The following is a 21,747-nucleotide window of genomic DNA, read 5'->3' on the forward strand; positions in this document are numbered from 1 at the left end:
CAGGGAGGTTCCAAATGGGAGTGGCTTGGACTTGCAGAGATTCTCTTTCTCTCACTCACTCACACTCACACGACCACATGGCTGAGGGCAGTGCTAAGCGATGTTTGTCACTCTGGCCTGGCAGAGAGGCAGGCTGACTGTCAGTCTGACAAACAAGGGGATTGGATACTCTTATCTGGAACCTGATGTTGTCTGGCCTCTCTTTATCCTCACATGGAACTCGGTGAGCTCTGCTCGACTTCTCATGGGATTTCCTTTTTTGGGCCGAGGATTTGAAATGAGGTATGCTGGGCCATATGGTCTGTGGACTTAGCACATCTGTGGTATGTGATCCCTCATTGTCGGCCTGGAATTCTTTTGTCAGGAGAGTGTGTAACCCGTGAATGGGATTGTGTCAGCTGCACTGCCTCTGGATGTTATTGTGTGTATGTGTGTGTGACTGTGTTTTAGCTAAGTGCTATTCTAGCTGCCAGTAGTATGTGTTAACATGTGATGCTCAGTCGGGAAGGAGCGTTTCTCAAGGTGCTTTACTAATGTCCACATTGTAGATGAACCTCAGGGTGGAATGAAGAGCAAAATGGATGCTGTCAGACCAGAGGCATAAATTGCTGCCTGTGCAGTTTTTCGCGCATGAACAGGAGTGTTAGTATTGTACCATGTCTGTGTGAGAGATTGATGAGAGATGGAGGGGGTTAGACAGATCGTTAGAGAAAGAGAGAGGGAGAGAGAAGGAGAGAGGGAGAGAGGGAGAGAGAAGGAGAGGGAGAGAGAGAAGGAGAGGGAGAGAGAGAAGGAGAGGGAGAGAGAGAAGGAGAGAGAAAGAGAGGGAAAGAGAGAATAGAGAGAGAGGGAGAAGGTGAGCGAGAATAGAGAGATGAGAGAGGTGGATGGTGTGTGTGTGTGTGTGTGTGTGGGTGCATCAGTGTGTGTGTGTGGGTGCATCAATGTGTGCACGCGTTTGTGTATGTGTGTGCTTGTGTGCGCCCGTGCGCGTGTCTATCAGTAGCAGCAGCAGTAATAAAAAGGCTTTGTCATCTCCAGAATGAGCAGAGTGATATTTCCAGATGAGACTGAAAGGTCAGGAGGGTAAAACAGATGCAGAATTGAGTCATTCTTTTATCGTGCGAGCCACTTCTTATTGGTAGGTTGAGCCATCAGTCAGCGTATAATGACTTCTCATTGGTAGATGGGATGCCTCTCACTGTAATAGTGTCATAATAAAGCAGCAGGATGCGTCTCCTCATCCAAGCCATTGATTTCCAGTCACGTACTGTAATGTTTCTCTATTCTATTAGCTAATGTTGTTTCCAATCACACTGCTCTGCTGTACTGGTGTAGAGGAAAGTTTACCTTTTGGGCAATATTGTTAATCACTGCAACATGGACTGATGTGATCAGTCCATATAATATTTAGTTGTACATACAGTGATATAATTTGACGCTAGAGGATGTAGGGTCTCTGATGTTTGTTGATGACCCACTCTGTGAGGTTATGTACAGAGTTAGGAGCGTGGCTTTAAGGTGGGTTTTAATACAAGAAGAAATGGGTCATATACAGGAGCACATTGTTCAGGATGACTGGGATATCATTTAGTGCCTTCTATAGGTCAAATATATCAGGTATTAGATGTTAAGCCTAGAAATAATTGAGAGAGACGAGGTTCATTAGACCACTGAAGGAATCTGACCTTCCATGTAGGGATGTGCATCTTTCCCTTTCAAGATGATTCGATGCTTATCTAGATACACGGGCTCCGACACGATACAGGAACGATACGTTTTAGTTTGAAGTGATTTGGTTTGAATAGAGGAACGAATCGATGCGAGTTAATATAGCACTAACATTTGTTGCATAAACACATTCATTTTCCATTCTAAATTCAAATATTCGGCTCAGTGTGTGTGTGTGTGTGTGTGTGTGTGTGTGTGTGTGTGTGTGTGTGTGTAGGCGCCTGAGCTGAGCCATAAGAGAAACAATACTGATTGTGTAAAGCAAAACTACCAAAACCATTGCTGATGGTGAAGCTGAACAATAATAATAATCATAATAAAGCCCCGAACAGCATGTAGCCTTTCTATAGCATGTAGCCTTCCTATAGCATGTAGCCTTTCTATAGCATGTAGCCTTCCTATAGCATGTAGCCTTCCTATAGCATGTAGCCTTCCTATAGCATGTAGCCTTCCTATAGCATGTAGCCTTCCTATAGCATGTAGCCTTCCTATAGCATGTAGCCTTCCTATAGCATGTAGCCTTTCTATAGCATGTAGCCTTCCTTTAGCATGTAGCCTTCCTATAGCATGTAGCCTTCCTATAGCATGTAGCCTTTCTATAGCATGTAGCCTTTCTATAGCATGTAGCCTTCCTATAGCATGTAGCCTTCCTATAGCATGTAGCCTTCCTATAGAATGTAGCCTTTCTATAGCATGTAGCCTTCCTATAGCATGTAGCCTTCCTATAGCATGTAGCCTTCCTATAGCATGTAGCCTTTCTATAGCATATAGCCTTCCTATAGCATGTAGCCTTTCTATAGCATGTAGCCTTTCTATAGCATGTAGCCTTCCTATAGCATGTAGCCTACCTATCGCCAGATGAGAGTTGTGTCTCTGGTGGTAGCTTAGGCTACTTTTATTCCGGAAAACACAATTTTCAACAGTGCATTTGATAAAAAATAACCTGGCAAATTATATTGGTTGTCGCTCAAGGAATAAAGCCTACTATTGCACAAGCCATTTTACAAACATTTGTATGCTGAAGGTGATGCGCAGATGTGCCAGATCAGGAATATGCCAACCTCTCGTTGGTCCGTGTTTGACTAAGCTACTGATATTGCCTGGGGTTCTCCGGCATGCAAAATTACTTGTAGATCAATGATGTCAACATAATTGCATGCTTAGTTCAACACTGAAGGGGAGGACACAGTTGTCACAAAAGATGAGAGGTATTTTCAAATGGTAGAAAGTACGTTTATTTTATTATTTTTTTATTAAAAAATAAATAATTCTCCCCAATTTCGTGGTATCCAATTGGTAGTTACATTCTTGTATCATCGCTGGAACTCCCGTACGGACTTGGGAGATGCAAAGGTCGATTTCCGTGCGTCCCCCGAAACACAACCCAACCAAGCCGCACTGCTTCTTTACACAATGCCCACTTAACCCGGAAACCAGCCGCACCAATGTGTCGGAGGAAACACCGTACACCTGGCGACCGTGTCAGCATGCACTGCGCCCGGCCTGCTGCAGGAGTCGCTAGTGCGCGATGGGACAAGGACATGCCTGGCGGCCGAACCCTCCCCTAACCCGGACGATGCTGGGCCAATTGTACGCTGCCCCATGGGTCTCCCGGTTGCGGCCAGCTACGACGGTAGAAAGTCATTTGAGCAAAAAAACTTTTGTAACGTTTGAATCGATTTTCAGACTGATGCATGCTACATTTGGATCAGTTTGAGGTCCCACAGTCTGATGCACTCATCTTAAACACTTAAACCGGGACCGATGCTTATCAGTGAATGTGATATCCCTACAGGGATTTTCTTGGGCTTCGACATTGTGTGATATAAGAGACGGTGATCTGAATGAACACTGACTGTGATTCAATCTCACATTCTCACTGCCTTTGATTCACCAACATTCATAGAAAGAGGCCTGAACCCATGATGTCACAGGTTCTTCAATGCCAGAGAACCAGAGATGCTTGAAGGGCACACCAACTCCCAACTAAGCTTTTCTTTAGATAGCATAGTTTTGCTTCAAGAAGCAGGGAGAAGCACTCGTCAATTCTAGTATACCATTACCAAATGTATTATCTGTTGAAGAACCACTGCCACTGCAGTACATCTAGGATGTGGTTTGGGAAACAAACGTTCGTGCCAGTAGTGAGGGGGTGAGGATGAAGTACTAGATCAAATGTCAATCAAATTTATTTATAAAGTCCTTCTTACATCAGCTGATGTCACAAAGTGCTGTACAGAAACCCAGCCTAAAACCTCAAACAGCAAGCAATGCAGGTGTAGAAGCACGGATTAAGGCGTCCGCATGCTTCCCAGCCGTAACATTTTGTAAGAGTTTGTACATTATGACGACATTTTGTGACGTTTTTGTTAGTTTTGGTTGTTCCGGCACATTACATTTTTGCTTGAGGCAAGCCGAAGTCGGTAGCCGAAGTCGGTAGCCGAAGTCTACGCCCCTTCGTCGGTGATTGGTCAACAGTAAGGATTCTTCAGTAAAGTCTTTGTTGTCATTCAACGACAGACGACTCGTTTTCATGCACGTTTTTTTCACTGAGAAATACTGCACCAAACATCTTAGTTAGATGTAAAATTGCTCGACTATGATCTCCTCGGCAACAACGTCAAAATGAATGACAGATTTCTTGAGTTATCTTAGATTAATTGACTTGGACAAATAGCACTATTGACGCTTTTTTCTAGTTTTTCAAGCAAAGGTGTTTTAAGGGAGTATGAGAGCACACTTGTTCGGTTCGCCTAGCCGACTTTGGCTAGCCGCCAGCCGAACTGAAGCTTGCTGACGCCTTTACAGAGGAGGAACAGGAACCGGAATCTTCCCCTTATCCTGTCGATGTTTCTCCTCTCCTCCTAACAGCTGGGCACTCCGTAGCCATCTTAAACAGCTGGGGAGCAGGACAGTTACTGACTGACTGACTGACTAACTGTTTTTGCTGCCAGTACAATCAAAGAGAATTATAGAGGGGACAGTGATTGAAGATGCAGTCAAGGATCTTAAGCACAACAAATTCATAACATATTGTACGTATTGGATTCGTAACATAGCATACGAATTGCAAAAAAATAAAATATATATATACAGTATACAGTGCCTTGCAAAAATATCCATACCCCTTGGAATTCTTCACATTTCATTCTGGGATTAAATCCATTCTGGGATTAATTTTTTTGTCAACAATCTACACAAAATACTCTAATGTTAAAGTGGAAGAAAATGTGATTTTTTAAAAGTTTGATAGAAATTAAATAAGTATTCAGCTCCCTGAGTCAATACACGTTAGAATCATCTTTGGCAGTGATTACAGTTGTGAGCTTCTTGGGTAAGTCTCTAAGAGCTTTACACACCTGGATTGTGCAATATTAGACCATTATTCTTTTCATCATTCTTCAAGCTCTGTCAAGGTGTTGGGTTGGAGATCATGGCTATAGACAGCAATTCAAGTCTTGCCATAGATTTTCAAGCAGATTACGTCAAAACTGTAACTTGGCATCTCACTGTCTTCTTTGTAAGCAACTCCAGTGTAGATTTGGCCTTGTGTTGTAGGTTACTGTCCTGCTGAAAGGTGAGAATGCTGATCATTGACTACAGCTAAGCGTTCAACACCATAATGCCCACAAAGCTCATTACTAGGCTAAGGATCCTGGGACTAAACACCTCCCTCTTCAACTGGTTCCTGGACTTCCTGACGGGCTGCCCCCAGGTGGTAAGGGTAGGCAATATCACATCTGCCACGCTGATCCTCAACATTGGAGCCTCTCAGGGCTGCGTGCTCAGTCACCTCCTGTACTCCTGTTCACCCACGACTGAGTGGCCAAGCACGACTCCAACACTATCATTAAGTTTGCTAACGACACAATGATGAGACAGCCTATAGGGAGGAGGTCAGAGACTGCCAGGACAACAACCTCTCTCTCAATGTGAGCAAGACAAAGGAGCTGATCGTGGACTATAGGAAAAGGAGGGCCGAACAGGCCCCCCATTAACATCGACAGGACTGAAGTGGAGCGGGTCGAGAGTTTCAAGTTCCTTGGTGTCCACATCATCAACGAACTGTCATGGTCCAAATACACCAAGACAGTTGTGAAGAGGGCACAACAACAACTTTTCCCCTCAGGAGAGTGAAAAGATTTAGCATGGGTCCTCAGATCCTCAAACAGTTCTACAGCTGCACCATCGAGAACATCCTGACCGGTTGCATCACCGCCTGGTATGGCAACTGCTCAGCATCTGATAATAAGGAGCTAAAGAGGGTAGTGCGTGTGGCCCAGTACATCACTGGGGCCAAGCTTCCATGCTTGCTTACAGACAGACCTCTCCAGGACCTATATACTAGGCGGTGTCAGAGGAATGCCCAAAAAATTGTCCAAGACTCCAGTCACCCATGTTATAGACTGTTCTCTCTGCTACCGCACGGCAATTCTAGGACCAAAAGGCTCCTTAATAGCTTCTACCCCAAGCCATAAGACTCCTGAACAACTGAACTAATCAAATGGCAAACCCCACGTTTTACATTGACCCCCCCCCCCCCCCCCAGCATATGTGGGAGGTCCTTCAAGACTGTTGGAAAAGCATTCCAGGTGAAGCTGGTTGAGAGAATGTCAAGAGTGTGCAAAGCTGTCATCAAGGCAAAGGGTGGAGTCTTTGAAGAATCTCAAAATTGGATGAAGAAGTACACACAAAATGACCCGTTTTGGCTCATGAGCAATACTTTCAAAACTACTGGCTGAAATTATACAAAAGTTCTGGAGCATCACTTTAAGCATAGGGTGTGACATAGGCAGGGATACTGTGTCCAACCAGATAGACAGACAGTCAGACAGTTAGACAGTTAATGTGGGTGGTTTGTGCACATTGTTGGGTCTAACTTTTCGTATGTCTTAAGATAATATTTGAATATGGTCATACATTCCCCCACAAGACAGCGAGCTGAGCTGTCTGATTAAGAAGCTCTCATTGGTATCTGTAGCTTTGCTAATATTAGACGTCTGGCCGTAGAATGATGGCTGATTTATTCCCCAGCAGAGCATGAAAGGAACTGCTTATGGATTTGCATCTGAAATTACCCAATTGGCTTCTCTCAGTATAAATTAAACATTCTCTGGCAGCTCTACAGTTACTAATTAATGTTTCTGTCCTTTCTTCCTTCCCTCCTTCCTTCCGCCCTGTCCTCCCTCCCTCCCTTCATCCATCTCTTCCGCTCTGTCTCTCTGCAGCTTATTGAGAAGGGATCTAGCTGTTATTACCCATGAACGCTGCTGTGTCTCCCATGGCCTGTGAGGCTGTCTCACCCATGATCACCTCCGTCACGCCCACCCTGGAGTCCATCCCTAAGGAGGAGGAGGAGGAGGCAGGCCTCAGCCCCAGCCAGGGTGGTCTCTGTGGGGAAGGTCTGGCCAAGGAGAGGGACCCGGCCCAGAGGTATCAGAACAAAAAGCCCCCTCCCCTGCACACGGGGGCGGACTGGAAGGTGGTGCTGCACCTGCCTGAGATCGAGACGTGGCTGAGGGCCACTACTGACAGGGTCCGGGACCTCACATACTCTGTCCACCAGGACTCAGTCAACAAACACGTGGACGTGCATCTAGTGCAGCTGAAGGTGAGTGGGCCGTCACACACGATATACTCTCATCTCATATTCTGGTTTCAGACGGCCTAGTAGCAAGGAACTACCCTGAGCCCGTGGTCACAAAGTGTCTCAGAAAAGCAATGGTGATCTATGGTTGATTTTCCCTTTTGAATAAGATTATATGGACAGGGTTTAACCGGCAGGGATGTCCTTGTCCCAACGCGCATTAGCGACTCCAGTGGCTGGCCGGGTGCAGTGCACACTGACACGGTCGCCAGGTGTACGGTGTTTCCTCAGACACATTGGCTTCCGGGTTAAGTGGGCATTGTGTCAAGAAGAAGTGCGACTTGGTTGGTTTGTGTTTTGGAGGACGCACGGCTCTCGACCTTCGCCTCTCTCGGGTCCGTACGGGAGTTGCAGAGATGAGACAAGACTGTAAACACCAATTGGATACCACGAAAAAGGGGTAAAAAATAAAATTAAAAATGATTTCTCCAACATCATGTCCCAGTATAATGACCCTGTAGGAGGAAGATGTGATTAGATGTAATGAGGGGAGCTGTACCTTCTCAATAGCCTTGGAGCTGGACTGGTGGAGCACTATGTAGGCAATAGAATGCCGTTTGGGACGTAGCCTCAGATCAATGTTGAGAATCCCTTCTCCCTCCCACCCCAGCACAGCCAGTCCAGGCTGGGGCTGTGGATGATGTGTGCTGATGATTTTGCAGATAGCAGCTATTTTGAAGAAGGTTTTACGTGCAATGATTGTTGTGTGGTTGTTTTATCTGCCTTAGTTGAATGCATTGATTGTGAGTTGCTATGGTTTCATGAATAAAATATAAGGGTGAAAGTAGGCTACTGGGCTGATCAGTAACTGGCTGATCAATCAGCCAATGGTCTTATTGGATTCTGTTAGAAGGTCATGGTGGACCAGCCCTCAGCCCTCTAATTAAACAGGAAATGGAGGAACAGAATTAGTTTAGCCAGCCAGCCTCAAAGCACTGGGAAGACTCAATGTGAGTCTCAAATAGCACCCTATTCCCTAGTGCACTATGGGCCCTGGTGAAAAGCAGTGTACTAAAAAGGAATAGGTTGCCTGTTGGGGCATATCCTCAGTGAACATGGTGTGGTACTGTAAGAACTTGTTTTTAGGGATCAGTTTGGGATAAGATACTCAGTACTGAAAACCCTCTTAGTGTAAACATCAAACCTCTAGTGAAGTAATGATGTGAACATACAGTACCAGTCAAAAGTTTGGACACACCTACTCATTCAAGGGGTTTTCTTTATATTTTACTATTTTCTACATTGTAGAATAATAGTGAAGACATCAAAACTATGAAATAACACATATGGAATCATTTAGTAACCAAAAGTGTTGAACAAATCAAAATAGCCACCCTTTGACTTGATGCCAGCTTTGCACACTCTTGACATTCTCTCAACCAGCTTCACCTGGAATGCTTTTCCAACAGTCTTGAAGGAGTTCCCACATATGCGGCGCAGTTGTTGGCTGCTCTTCCTTCAGTGATGGTTGCTGATAATGGGCCTCTATGTAGATATTCCATAAAGAAATCTGCCATTTCCAGCTACAATAGTCATTTACAACATTAACAATGTCTACACTGTATTTCTGATCAATTGTATATTATTTTAATGGACAAAAAATGTGCTTTTCTTTCAAAAACAAGGACATTTCTAAGTGACCCCAAACTTTTGAACGTTAGTGTGCATGTGTTATTTCATAGTATTGATGTCTTCACTATTATTGTACAATGTAGAAAATAGTAAGAACAAAAGAAAACCTTTGAATGAGTTGGTGTGTCCAAACTTTAGACTGGTACTGGATGTTATCGCATAGTGCAAAATGTCAGAAATCTACTCTGTTGACTTGTTTCCATTACACTCCCGGATGGTAACAAGTATAGAAACTGCTTACTAGTGTACTTCTCAACATGGTGACTTAGATATAATGTCCAGTATATCCAGTCTGTCTTTAGTCTGTGTAGTAAGTCTGGTTCAAATCAACATGTGCTTTTAGTCAACTCCCCTGACTATCATTGTCATACCATACTAATGCCATACATGTACAGCAAAACAGTGATAGTCAGAGTAGTCAAAACACACTCAGACAGGACAGACAGTTGGTAGACAGTTGGTAGACATTGACAGGCGCTCCCGTAACTGTCGTACAACCGAAACCACCGGTCTGTCTCTCTCCTCTCCGTGTGGATATCACAAACAGACTGACAGTGTTGAAAGCTCATCTGTGGACTGTGATATACACTGCTCAAAAAAATAAAGGGAACACTTAAACAACACAATGTAACTCCAAGTCAATCACACTTCTGTGAAATCAAACTGTCCACTTAGGAAGCAACGCTGATTGACAATAAATGTCACATGCTGTTGTGCAAATGGAATAGAAAAAAGTGGAAATTATAGGCAATTAGCAAGACACCTCCAATAAAGGAGTGGTTCTGCAGGTGGTAACCACAGACCACTTCTCAGTTCCTATGCTTCCTGGCTGATGTTTTGGTCACTTTTGAATGCTGGCGGTGCTTTCACTCTAGTGGTAGCATGAGACGGAGTCTACAACCCACACAAGTGGCTCAGGTAGTGCAGCTCATCCGGAGGAGGCCGTAGGAGGGCAACAACCCAGCAGCAGGACCGCTACCTCCGCCTTTGTGCAAGGAGGTGCACTGCCAGCGCCCTGCAAAATGACCTCCAGCAGGCCACAAATGTGCATGTGTCTGCTCAAACGGTCAGAAACAGACTCCATGAGGGTGGTATGAGGGCCCGACGTCCACAGGTGGGGGTTGTGCTTACAGCCCAACACCGTGCAGGACGTTTGGCATTTGCCAGAGAACACCAAGATTGGCAAATTCGCCACTGGCGCCCTGTGCTCTTCACAGATAAAAGCAGGTTCACACTGAGCACATGTGACAGACGTGACAGAGTCTGGAGACGCCGTGGAGAACGTTCTGCTGCCTGAAACATCCTCCAGCCTGACCGGTTTGGCGGTGGGTCAGTCATGGTGTGGGGTGGCATTTCTTTGTGGGGCCGCACAGCCCTTCATGTGCTCACCAGAGGTAGCCTGACTGCCATTAGGTACCGAGATGAGATCCTCAGACCCCTTGTGAAACCATATGCTGACACATGCACATTTGTGGCCTGCTGGAGGTCATTTTGCAGGGCTCTGGCAGTGCTCCTCCTTGCACAAAGGCGGAGGTAGCGGTCCTGCTGCTGGGTTGTTGCCCTCCTACGGCCTCCTCCACGTCACCTGATGTACTGACCTGTCTCCTGGTAGCGCCTCCATGCTCTGGACACTACGCTGACAGACACAGCAAACCTTCTTGCCACAGCTCGCATTGATGTGCCATCCTGGATGAGCTGCACTACCTGAGCCACTTGTGTGGATTGTAAACTCCGTCTCATGCTACCACTAGAGTAAAAGCACCGCCAGCATTCAAAAGTGACCAAAACATCAGCCAGGAAGCATAGGAACTGAGAAATGGTCTGTGGTCACCACCTGCAGAACCACTTCTTTATTGGGGGTGTCTTGCTAATTGCCTATAATTTCCACCTTTTGTCTATTCCATTTGCACAACTGCATGTGAAATGTATTGTCAATCAGTGTTGCTTCCTAAGTGGACAGTTTGATTTCACAGAAGTGTGATTGACTTGGAGTTACATTGTGTTGTTTAAGTGTTCCCTTTATTTTTTTGAGCAGTGTATATAGCTACCTTTGCCATCCCAGAAAGGTTTCTGTCAGTGTGCCTGCTCACTAATCCTCCTCAATAATCACCTCACCATAAGACGCCATTTGCGACACCACAGACCGTGATGATGCAGGCTAATGTTGGTATGAATGGTGCTAATAGGTGGACGTTACTTATCTCTTTTCAGCCTGTGTCCTCTCAATCATAATAGACCGTCTTCAGAGGGAGCCCTGTCACTCTGTACACTATATAGAGACTGAGTATGAGTATTAGATTGTATGAAGGATACAGAGGATACACAATGTGAATGATGTGATGTCTCAAGTAGAAAAGATGCCTGATGCCTGATGCTGTGTCTGTGTACACATTACTGAGGTGTTTTAGTTTCGAATCATCTCCATGAAGTGATGCATCATAGTAGGCTGCTACATTTACCTGAAAATACCCTGAAGGAGGATTTTGGTAGATTTGGTTACATAAGTATACAGTATTCTATTTATTGTTTTGACAAAAGACGGTTGCCTTAGAATAGTGTTAATGGGGAGAACAGCATTACACCTGTGTTTATAGATGGATGTGGGCTCTGGTCAAAAGTAGTGCACTATATAGGGAATAGGGTGCCATTTGAGATTAATACTTGAGATCAAAGGCAAATGAAATGACCATGCCTAAATTGTTCAAACTGTATGTACCCTTCCATAATCCCGTCCTAACCCTAGTCTTGGATGATGTAATCCCTATTCAGTCAACTTTGCACCTTTCAATTCATATCACTTCAGCATGAATGGACAAATGGCCATCTCTCGTATCAATGCACTGGTTAGGCCTATCTTTGAGTATTAACTTTTAGATCTACAGTAAAGTTGGTCCTTTATTAAAATGCAGTCTTTGTGAACAGTTTTAGTGCAGTAGCTAATGCTGGTGTTTATTACTAGATTCATTATGGTACAGTGAGATGCTCTCCAGTGGCTAACCCCTGAGGCTTAATGCTGCGCTGCCTAGCTGGCTGGCTGGCTGGCTGGCTGGCTGCTATTATCTTGCTCATCCCCACCTGCTGAGATGTTCCCTCTAATCACTGGGCATATTTTATGTGGGATTGAGATTCACATCATAGATTATCATTGAGGCTTGTGCTGCACAAATGGGAGAGGCCCATGTCACTCTGATAATAGAGTGACAGCGCTCGAGATTACATTTCATTTATAGAGCATCCGCACTAAAGAAATAGCTTAGAAAATAGACGTGTTTATGCTATTTTAAAAACAAAAGTTTGGTCAGTGTGTGTCTCTTATACAATCACAGCTAACATTGAGACTTCTGCTGCAGAAATGGGAGAGAGGCGAGGCCCATGTTATTGTGCGACTAAGTGAAACACACAGAGAGAGAGGACGATGCTAGCTAGTCTCCCTGATGGTGTGAGGTCTTTATATAGCCCTTCCTCTCCTCTCTGCTGTTTCTGGATACTGTGAATAAAACATGCCTTTGGCGTGACAAAGAGAGGGAAGGCTTCCTGTTAGAGCACACACACACACACACACACACGCACACACACACACACACACACACACACACACACACACACACACACACACACACACACACACACACACACACACACACACACATACACGCATGCACGCACACACTGCAGCATCATCTCTAAGAGCTTTCACCTCTCGTAAGGTTACCTCTGTTTACGCACCGAAATATTCACAGGGAGAAAGAAAAGGCAGTAAGAGAGAGAGTGTGTGTGTCCGTGTGTGTGTGTGTGTCCGTGTGTGTGTGTCTGTGTGTGTGCCCCATTTGTCCTGTTAGTGCTGCTGAGTCATCATGTATTCCAGTTTTTGGACCAGTCAGAGAGGCGTAGTCAGTCCGACTGTCCCAACCTTCACGTTGACCTTTGGCATTATAAAGGACACACTGGAGACCTGAAACTTTGGACCCGTCCCAATCACCTTCCCCAACCTTTCAGTCGATGGATAGTCTAGCTGAACTCGGTGCCTGGGTCTGAAATGGCACCCTATTCTCTATGTTGTACACTACTTTCGACCAGGGAATGGAAGTAGTGCACTATATAGGGAACAGAGTGCCATTTCGGATGCACCCATGCTTGCTTACAGACAGACCTCTCCATTCTCTAGCTGAAGCTGTGCATTGTCTGTCTGGAGAATGCTGAACATGTGACATCCTGAGTCAGTGTCTGGTCCCGTATTCACAAAGCGTCTCAGAGTAGGATCGCTGATCTAGGATCGGTTTTGCCTTTCACGTCGTAATGAACAAGACAAGGAGGACCTGGCCCTAGATCAGCTCTATGAGACGCATTGTGAATACAGGCCCTGGTTGTGTGAGTGAGTGACTGATCTCTTTGTTGCGGTGGTTGGCTTCCTATGAGAAAGTGACACAGACAGGTTGACGTATTGCCTGGCCAGGGCTCCACTGCCTCTTGCTCTGTGTGTCATTGATAATGCTGTGTTCCCAGCTAAATATTTTCTCCTCAAACAAAAGTACAAGGGTCTTGCTGCCCTCAAAGGTGTCTTCCAACAGCGATGAAGATGTTGCGTTGTTGATATGGTATGTGTTTCTTGAGGACACCCGTAGCGGTGAAACTAGTATGCAGTTATGAAGCTGTAAATATATTGAATAGGAGTTATTTAAATGAGCGTTGTGGTTCAAATGGAGATGGCGGGAATTGCGGTTGATCTACTGTTTGATCTTGAGACAATCAGAAATGATCCATGTCATGCGTTTCTCTTTAGAGGCACTATCTTTCTCACTCTCAGCTGTTATAGGGGATGACATCATGCTTTTTCATCTGCCAATCCTGTTATTGGCCCTGTAGGTTTCATTTCCTCCTCTGTGCCTTTCATTCAAATCTCTTAATCTTCCCTCAAATCTCCCTCAATCTATTTAAAACATACCGTTAGAAACCAAGACCTGGCCAACATCTCCACTGTAATCAATATGCTGTAACGACATCAGACACAGGACATTCTGTTATCTGCATTCTGGGGACTATTCCTATTTCTAACTGGGTCTTTCAGGATGAGCATGTCTGTTTTGATTCAATGTCGGTTTGGGTTCATTGGTAAAGTCTGCCATCTAGTGGGGTTTGGTGGACATGTTACAATGTTATAATATTCACTTTTCATCATTCCAGTAGGTGGCACGTCTGAAGACCGACAGACAATTGATTTTGACTGAATTTGAAACTTCACTTTGATATTTTAACTTTGAAATAGAATCATGTGTACTGTATCTGAATCGACTGAATTGTATGGTACACAAAGAATGTTGATGCTGAAATGTTTGTTGTCAACTACTGTTTATATGTACAGTTGAAGTCGGAGGTTTACATACACCTTAGCCAAATACATTTAAACTCAGTTTTTCACAATTCCTGACATTTAATCCTAGTAAAAATTCCCTGTCTTAGGTCGGTTAGGATCACCACTTTATTTTAAGAATGTGAAATGTCAGAATAATAGTAGAGAGAATGATTTATTTCAGCTTTTATTTATTTCATCACATTCCCAGTGGGTCAGAAGTTTACATACACTCAATTAGTATTTGGTAGCATTGCCTTCAAATTGTTAAACTTGGGCCAAACGTTTTGGGTAGCCTTCCACAAGCTTCCCACAATAAGTTGGGTGAATTTTGGCCCATTCCTCCTGACAGAGCTGGTGTAACTGAGTCAGGTTTGTAGGCCTCCTTGCTCGCACACACTTTTTCAGTTCTGCCCACAAATTTTCTATAGGATTGAGGTCAGGGCTTTGTGATGGCCACTCCAATACCTTGACTTTGTTGTCCTTAAGCCATTTTGCCACAACTTTGGAAGTATGCTTGGGGTCAATGTCCATTTGGAAGACCCATTTGCAACCAATCTTTAACTTCCTGACTGATGTCTTGAGATGTTGCTTCAATATATCCACATAGTTTTCCTACCTCATGATGCCATCGATTTTGTGAAGTGCACCAGTCCCTCCTGCAGCAAAACACCCCAACAACATGATGCTGCCACCCCCATGGTTCACGGTTGGGATGGTGTTCTTCGGCTTGCAAGCCTTCCCCTTTTTCAACCAAACATAACGATTGTCATTATGGCCAAACAGTTCTATTTTTGTTTCATCAGACCAGAGGACATTTCTCCAAAAAGTACAATCTTTGTCCCCATGTGCAGTTGCAAACCGTAGTCTGGCGGTTTTGGAGCAGTGGCATCTTCCTTGCTGAGCGGCCTTTCAGGTTATGTCGATATAGGACTTGTTTTACTGTGGATATATATACTTTTGTACCTGTTTCCTCCAGCATCTTCACAAGGTCCATTGCTGTTGTTCTGGGATTGATTTGCACTTTTCTTACCAAAGTACGTTCATCTCTAGGAGACAGAACGCATCTCCTTCCTGAGTGGTATGACGGCTGCGTGGTCCCATGGTGTTTATACTTGCATAATATTGTTTGTACAGATGAACGTGGAACCTTCAGGCATTTGGAAATTGCTCCCAAGGATGAACCAGACTTGTGGAGGTCTACAATTTTGTTTCTGAGGTCTTGGCTGATTTCTTTTGATGTTCCCATGATGTCAAGCAAAGAGGCAGTGAGTTTGAAGGTAGGCCTTAAAATACATCCACAGGTATACCTCCAATTGGCTCAAATGTTGTCAATTAGCCTATGAGAAGCTTCTAAAGCCATGACATCATTTTCTGGAATTTTCTAAGCTGTTTAAAGGCACAGTCAACTTAGTGTATGTAAACTTCTTACCCACTGGAATTGTGATACAGTGAATTATAAGTGAAATAATCTGTCTGTAAACAATTTTTGAAAAAATTACTTCTGTCATGCACAAAGTAGATGTCCTATCCGACTTCCCAAAACTATAGTTTGTTAACAAGAAATTTGTGGAGTGGTTGAAAAATGAGTTTTAATGACTCCAACCTAGCTCCATGAATAATTATAGCACACAGATGCCCATTCATCATTCCATATCTAATGTTTTCTCCTGATTTTTGCATTACCCTTTCAAGCATTACCTTTGTGACTGTTTAAAGGTCTGCTAAAAAGACTACGTTCTAGCATCTATCCCCATCATCCCAGCCTGCGCTTCCTGCATCTCTGCCCTTGTCTGCTGTCTATATTTACATTACATTTACATTTAAGTCATTTAGCAGACGCTCTTATCCAGAGCGACTTACAAATTGGTGCATTCACCTTATGACATCCAGTGGAACAGCCACTTTACAATAGTGCATCTAAATCTTTTAAGGGGGGGGGGGGGGGGGGGGGGCAGAAGGATTGCTTTATCCTATCCTAGGTATTCCTTGAAGAGGTGGGGTTTCAGGTGTCTCCGGAAGGTGGTGATTGACTCCGCTGTCCTGGCGTCGTGAGGGAGTTTGTTCCACCATTGGGGTGCCAGAGCAGCGAGCAGCGAACAGTTTTGACTGGGCTGAGCGGGAACTGTACTTCCTCAGTGGTAGGGAGGCGAGCCGGCCAGAGGTGGATGAACGCAGTGCCCTTGTTTGGGTGTAGGGCCTGATCAGAGCCTGAAGGTACTGAGGTGCCGTTCCCCTCACAGCTCCGTAGGCAAGCACCATGGTCTTGTAGCGGATGCGAGCTTCAACTGGAAGCCAATGGAGAGAGCGGAGGAGCGGGGTGACGTGAGAGAACTTGGGAAGGTTGAACACCAGACGGGCTGCGGCGTTCTGGATGAGTTGTAGGGGTTTAATGGCACAGGCAGGGAGCCCAGCCAACAGCGAGTTGCAGTAATCCAGATGGGAGATGACAAGTGCCTGGATTAGGACCTGCGCCGCTTCCTGTGTGAGGCAGGGTCGTACTCTGCGGATGTTGTAGAGCATGAACCTACAGGAACGGGCCACCGCCTTGATGTTAGTTGAGAACGACAGGGTGTTGTCCAGGATCACGCCAAGGTTCTTAGCGCTCTGGGAGGAGGACACAATGGAGTTGTCAACCGTGATGGCGAGATCATGGAACGGGCAGTCCTTCCCCGGGAGGAAGAGCAGCTCCGTCTTGCCGAGGTTCAGCTTGAGGTGGTGATCCGTCATCCACACTGATATGTCTGCCAGGCATGCAGAGATGCGATTCGCCACCTGGTCATCAGAAGGGGGAAAGGAGAAGATTAATTGTGTGTCGTCTGCATAGCAATGATAGGAGAGACCATGTGAGGTTATGACAGAGCCAAGTGACTTGGTGTATAGCGAGAATAGGAGAGGGCCTAGAACAGAGCCCTGGGGGACACCAGTGGTGAGAGCGCGTGGTGAGGAGACAGATTCTCGCCACGCCACCTGGTAGGAGCGACCTGTCAGGTAGGACGCAATCCAAGCGTGGGCCGCGCCGGAGATGCCCAACTCGGAGAGGGTGGAGAGGAGGATCTGATGGTTCACAGTATCGAAGGCAGCCGATAGGTCTAGAAGGATGAGAGCAGAGGAGAGAGAGTTAGCTTTAGCAGTGCGGAGTGCCTCCGTGATACAGAGAAGAGCAGTCTCAGTTGAATGACTAGTCTTGAAACCTGACTGATTTGGATCAAGAAGGTCATTCTGAGAGAGATAGCAGGAGAGCTGGCCAAGGACGGCACGTTCAAGAGTTTTGGAGAGAAAAGAAAGAAGGGATACTGGTCTGTAGTTGTTGACATCGGAGGGATCGAGTGTAGGTTTTTTCAGAAGGGGTGCAACTCTCGCTCTCTTGAAGACGGAAGGGACGTAGCCAGCGGTCAAGGATGAGTTGATGAGCGAGGTGAGGTAAGGGAGAAGGTCTCCGGAAATGGTCTGGAGAAGAGAGGAGGGGATAGGGTCAAACGGGCAGGTTGTTGGGCGGCCGGCCGTCACAAGACGCGAGATTTCATCTGGAGAGAGAGGGGAGAAAGAGGTCAAAGCACAGGGTAGGGCAGTGTGAGCAGAACCAGCGGTGTCGTTTGACTTAGCAAACGAGGATCGGATGTCGTCGACCTTCTTTTCAAAATGGTTGACGAAGTCGTCTGCAGAGAGGGAGGAGGAGGGGGGAGGGGGAGGAGGATTCAGGAGGGAGGAGAAGGTGGCAAAGAGCTTCCTAGGGTTAGAGGCAGATGCTTGGAATTTAGAGTGGTAGAAAGTGGCTTTAGCAGCAGAGACAGAAGAGGAAAATGTAGAGAGGAGGGAGTGAAAGGATGCCAGGTCCGCAGGGAGGCGAGTTTTCCTCCATTTCCGCTCGGCTGCCCGGAGCCCTGTTCTGGAGGCCTGTCTTAGTCCTGACCTTGCCATTGTATCATGGAAGATTTATTCAGTTATAACCATGGGACATAGACCCTGGTGGAGCCAGCCCTAACCCTGTCAGAGAGACAAGGCTCAGGACATAAAGACTACATTCATGACAGTTATGATAAAGTTACAAATAAAGGATTGACCCTCTGCGTATAACTTGATTAAGTGGACCGCTTAAGCAATCTGTTATGCTACAAGACCTGACATCATGGTGATGGGTGAGAAATGAAGGAGGTTGTTACTATAGTGATACTTTCATTGTGTGTTTGGAAAGAATTCTGCTGTTAATGTAGACAATATGTGACTGAAGGGAAGTCGATGACTGCCCTTAGGTGTTACATAGCTGTTATATCACCCAGTCTAAGTAATAGAGCCTTGCTTAGACCTGGCGACTGCATGTAGCGTGTGTGTGTGTGTGTGTGTGTGTGTGTTTGTTTGTTTGCAGTGTTAATGTTAAGAGAGAGAAATCCAACTGTGATACAGCCTAGTAATGTGATCACACCCTTTCCAATATACACACACACACACAAACACACACACCGGCGCAGACGTACAGAGACGCCTCTGTGGGAGACAGTTCAAACTCCTACAGTTTTATTTATACTCTAGGATCAGTGTTCAACGAGGTGGCTTGCAGCTGTTTGTAAAACTGTATTTCTAGTGATGTAATCCCAGCGCCGCGGAGAATCCCAGGAATTCAACCATCTCATGTCTCGTCTCATGTCTCTCTGCAACAAGTGTGTGTGTGTGTGTGTGTGTGTGTGTGTGTGTGTGTGTGTGTGTGTGTGTGTGTGTGTGTGTGTGTATGTGTGTGTGTGTGTGTGTGTGTGTGTGTGTGTGTGTGTGTGTGTGTGTGTTTTTGCATGCAGATCTGGCTTTGTGAGGTTGTGTGTGCTTCTATTCTTGTGTGTCTGTAACGCTCGTCGTTGGAATGAGAGGAGGACCAATGCGCAGCGTGGTAAGTGTCCATATTCAATTTAATAACTGAACACTAAGAATACAAAAATAACAACGTGAATGATACAAAATGAAAACGAAACAGTCCCGTATGGTGAAAACACAGACACAGGAAAACAACCACAAAGGAAAACAGGCTACCTAAATATGGCTCCCAATCAGAGACAACAACTGACACCTGCCTCTGATTGGGAACCATACTAGGCCAAACACATAGAAATATAACCATAGAACAAAACATAGAAAAAACAACATAGAATGCCCACTCCAACTCAAGCCCTGACCAAACTAAAATAAAGACATAACAAAGGAACTAAGGTCAGAACGTGACAGTGTCTGTGTGTGTGCGTGGCTGGTATTGCTGGTAAAGGCTAGTTTGTGGAGTTTGGCTAGCTGAGTACCTTTACTTAGCAACATTAACACCCTGTTAGTTCAGGCTCCACAAAGGAAACGTAAGCTGTGACTACTGAGGGTGCCAATGGTAAAACATGGTAATAATGTTATTTGTAATTATAAACTGGGTGGTTCGAGCCCTGAATGCTGATTGGCTGTATACCACGGGCATGACAAAACATGTATTTTTACTCTTCTAATTACATTGGTAACCAGTTTATAATAACAAATAATAAGGCACCTCGGGGGGTTGTGATATATGGCCAATATACTCTGCGTTGCATCATGCAAAAGAACAACCCTTAGCCGTGGTATATTGGCCGTATACCCTTATTGCTTAATTATAGCACGTACAGAGATTGCTTGCACAAACCTGCCATGTAGGATAAGAGATGTGTGCTGTCGCCATCTACCGTTTTGCATTAACTTCTTTGCAAAGTTATGCAACAACATTTGAAACAAGTGATTTAACAAACAAGGACTAGAATCACAGAGCATTAGAAATGACTCAGATACCCTTGAACTCCCCCTACACCCCCTCTACACCCCACCCACTGCCCCCTGTGGCAGCTGCACCCACTTGGCGGGGGGGTTGGGTTAACTCAGAGAGGAGGGTGAGGTCAAAGCCTAAAATAGCCCCCCTAGTGTTGTGAGAGGGGAGGGAGCCCAACCCTGTCCTTCTCCAGTGAGAGATTCAGGTCAGTGTGGATAGAGAGAGACACTCACACCAACCAGAATCTTCTACATGAGAGACAAGCTCTGATACCAGTAGTCAGAGGTACTGAACACAGCTAGACAGTACTGGTTGACTTTGCTTTGAATTAAACTTTCATCAGAATAGTGTAGAGGAAAACCCAGAGACTATCTCACGTCTGTGACAGGTAAGGCTGGCTAGAACTGTTGGATTTGGACAATATGTGAAGGAATTGTAAATGAATGGGTTGTATAACCACATGATTTTTGAACAGGATGTGTTTTGTAAAGAGACCTCTGGACAATATTTGATTTGGAATGGTCAGATAATCTTGATGGTGGTTACTGTGTTTGGGGATAGTTAACGTTATCGCAATTACAGTGGACTTTATACTAGTGAACAAAGTGTGTGTGTGTGTGTAGGTGTGTGCTTTTGTCATCAAAGTCAGTCGTGAGCATGCTGCAAAGAGACAGCAGTACAATACCTTTAATTAAACAGCAGCGGTGAAATGTCAAGTAGCTTCAAGAAATGTTTTAAGAGGCTTCAGTTATTCAAAATCTTTTAAAATGCTAACCAGAGCCATAGGGTATTCACTTTGAAGGGTTGCTTTTAATTCATGATGTTTTGTCTGTTATCTTGTGAATATAAATCTGCGGTGTATTGAAGACCCATACATAACTAATCGCATTGGATTTGTATGTCTTTTTAGCAATGTGTGGTTAGGAATAATAGGACACATTGCATAGCTGATAACACTGAGATATGATAGTTTCACCTCATATGCCCTACCGACAGGTTAGCTGACAGTTATGCAGATACTTTAATGGAGCGTTTACTGTGTTAGCTAGAGGTGAACTGCTGTTGAAAGACTTACCAGGAAATACATTTTATGATCCTTCCCTGATATTTATACCCATTCTGTATTCCCCTGTGACCAGTACTGTACTGTATGTTTATTTTGGAGTTGTGTGGAGCCCAGTCTGAGGGGGAATCGATGGTAGTGATGCGTTGGCTATGTGTTTGACCTACATTCAGAGATGCCGTGTTATTTAGAGACCAGGAAGCGACAGAGCCAAGATACCTCTGGCACAGGAACCACAGGCATATTCTGTTGTTAGACCTGTTGTCATGGAGACCCTGCCTGCCTGGCGCTGGGTGTAGGACAGGTCAAGAGCATGTTCAATTCAGTTTTTTCCTGATCTAAATAGAGCCTAGGGCTTTGGCGGTCATTACATTTTGTCAACTGGTTATTGTCATGTAAAAGACTCTCAGTCTCACGGTAATTGATCGTTAATTAACATCAACATGTTTAGCATCTCCAGGCCTCCACGCTCACAAGCCACATACAAGCTTTTGGAACATCGACATAAAAAAATGTATAATACATCAATTTATTATACACCATCAAAATAAAACCATGATTAA

General features: G+C 45.0%; 1 protein-coding gene across 4 annotated transcripts in view; it reads left to right on the forward strand.

Moving 5' to 3' along the window:
• Positions 1–21,747, forward strand: part of LOC129811910 (A-kinase anchor protein 6-like) — a 184,131-nt gene that overhangs the window by 12,534 nt on the left and 149,850 nt on the right. For 3 of the 4 annotated variants that reach the window (XM_055863658.1, XM_055863654.1, XM_055863655.1), the window contains exon 2: positions 6,960–7,342. In XM_055863658.1, the coding sequence (XP_055719633.1) occupies positions 6,992–7,342 (351 nt within the window). In that variant the 5' untranslated portion in view covers positions 6,960–6,991. Of the gene's footprint in view, positions 1–60; positions 283–6,959; positions 7,343–21,747 lie in introns of those variants that run through there. The other variant, XM_055863657.1, reaches the window with a different exon arrangement.

This window comes from Salvelinus fontinalis, chromosome 15, assembly GCF_029448725.1.
Source record: "Salvelinus fontinalis isolate EN_2023a chromosome 15, ASM2944872v1, whole genome shotgun sequence".
Taxonomy (NCBI): Eukaryota; Metazoa; Chordata; class Actinopteri; order Salmoniformes; family Salmonidae; genus Salvelinus; species Salvelinus fontinalis.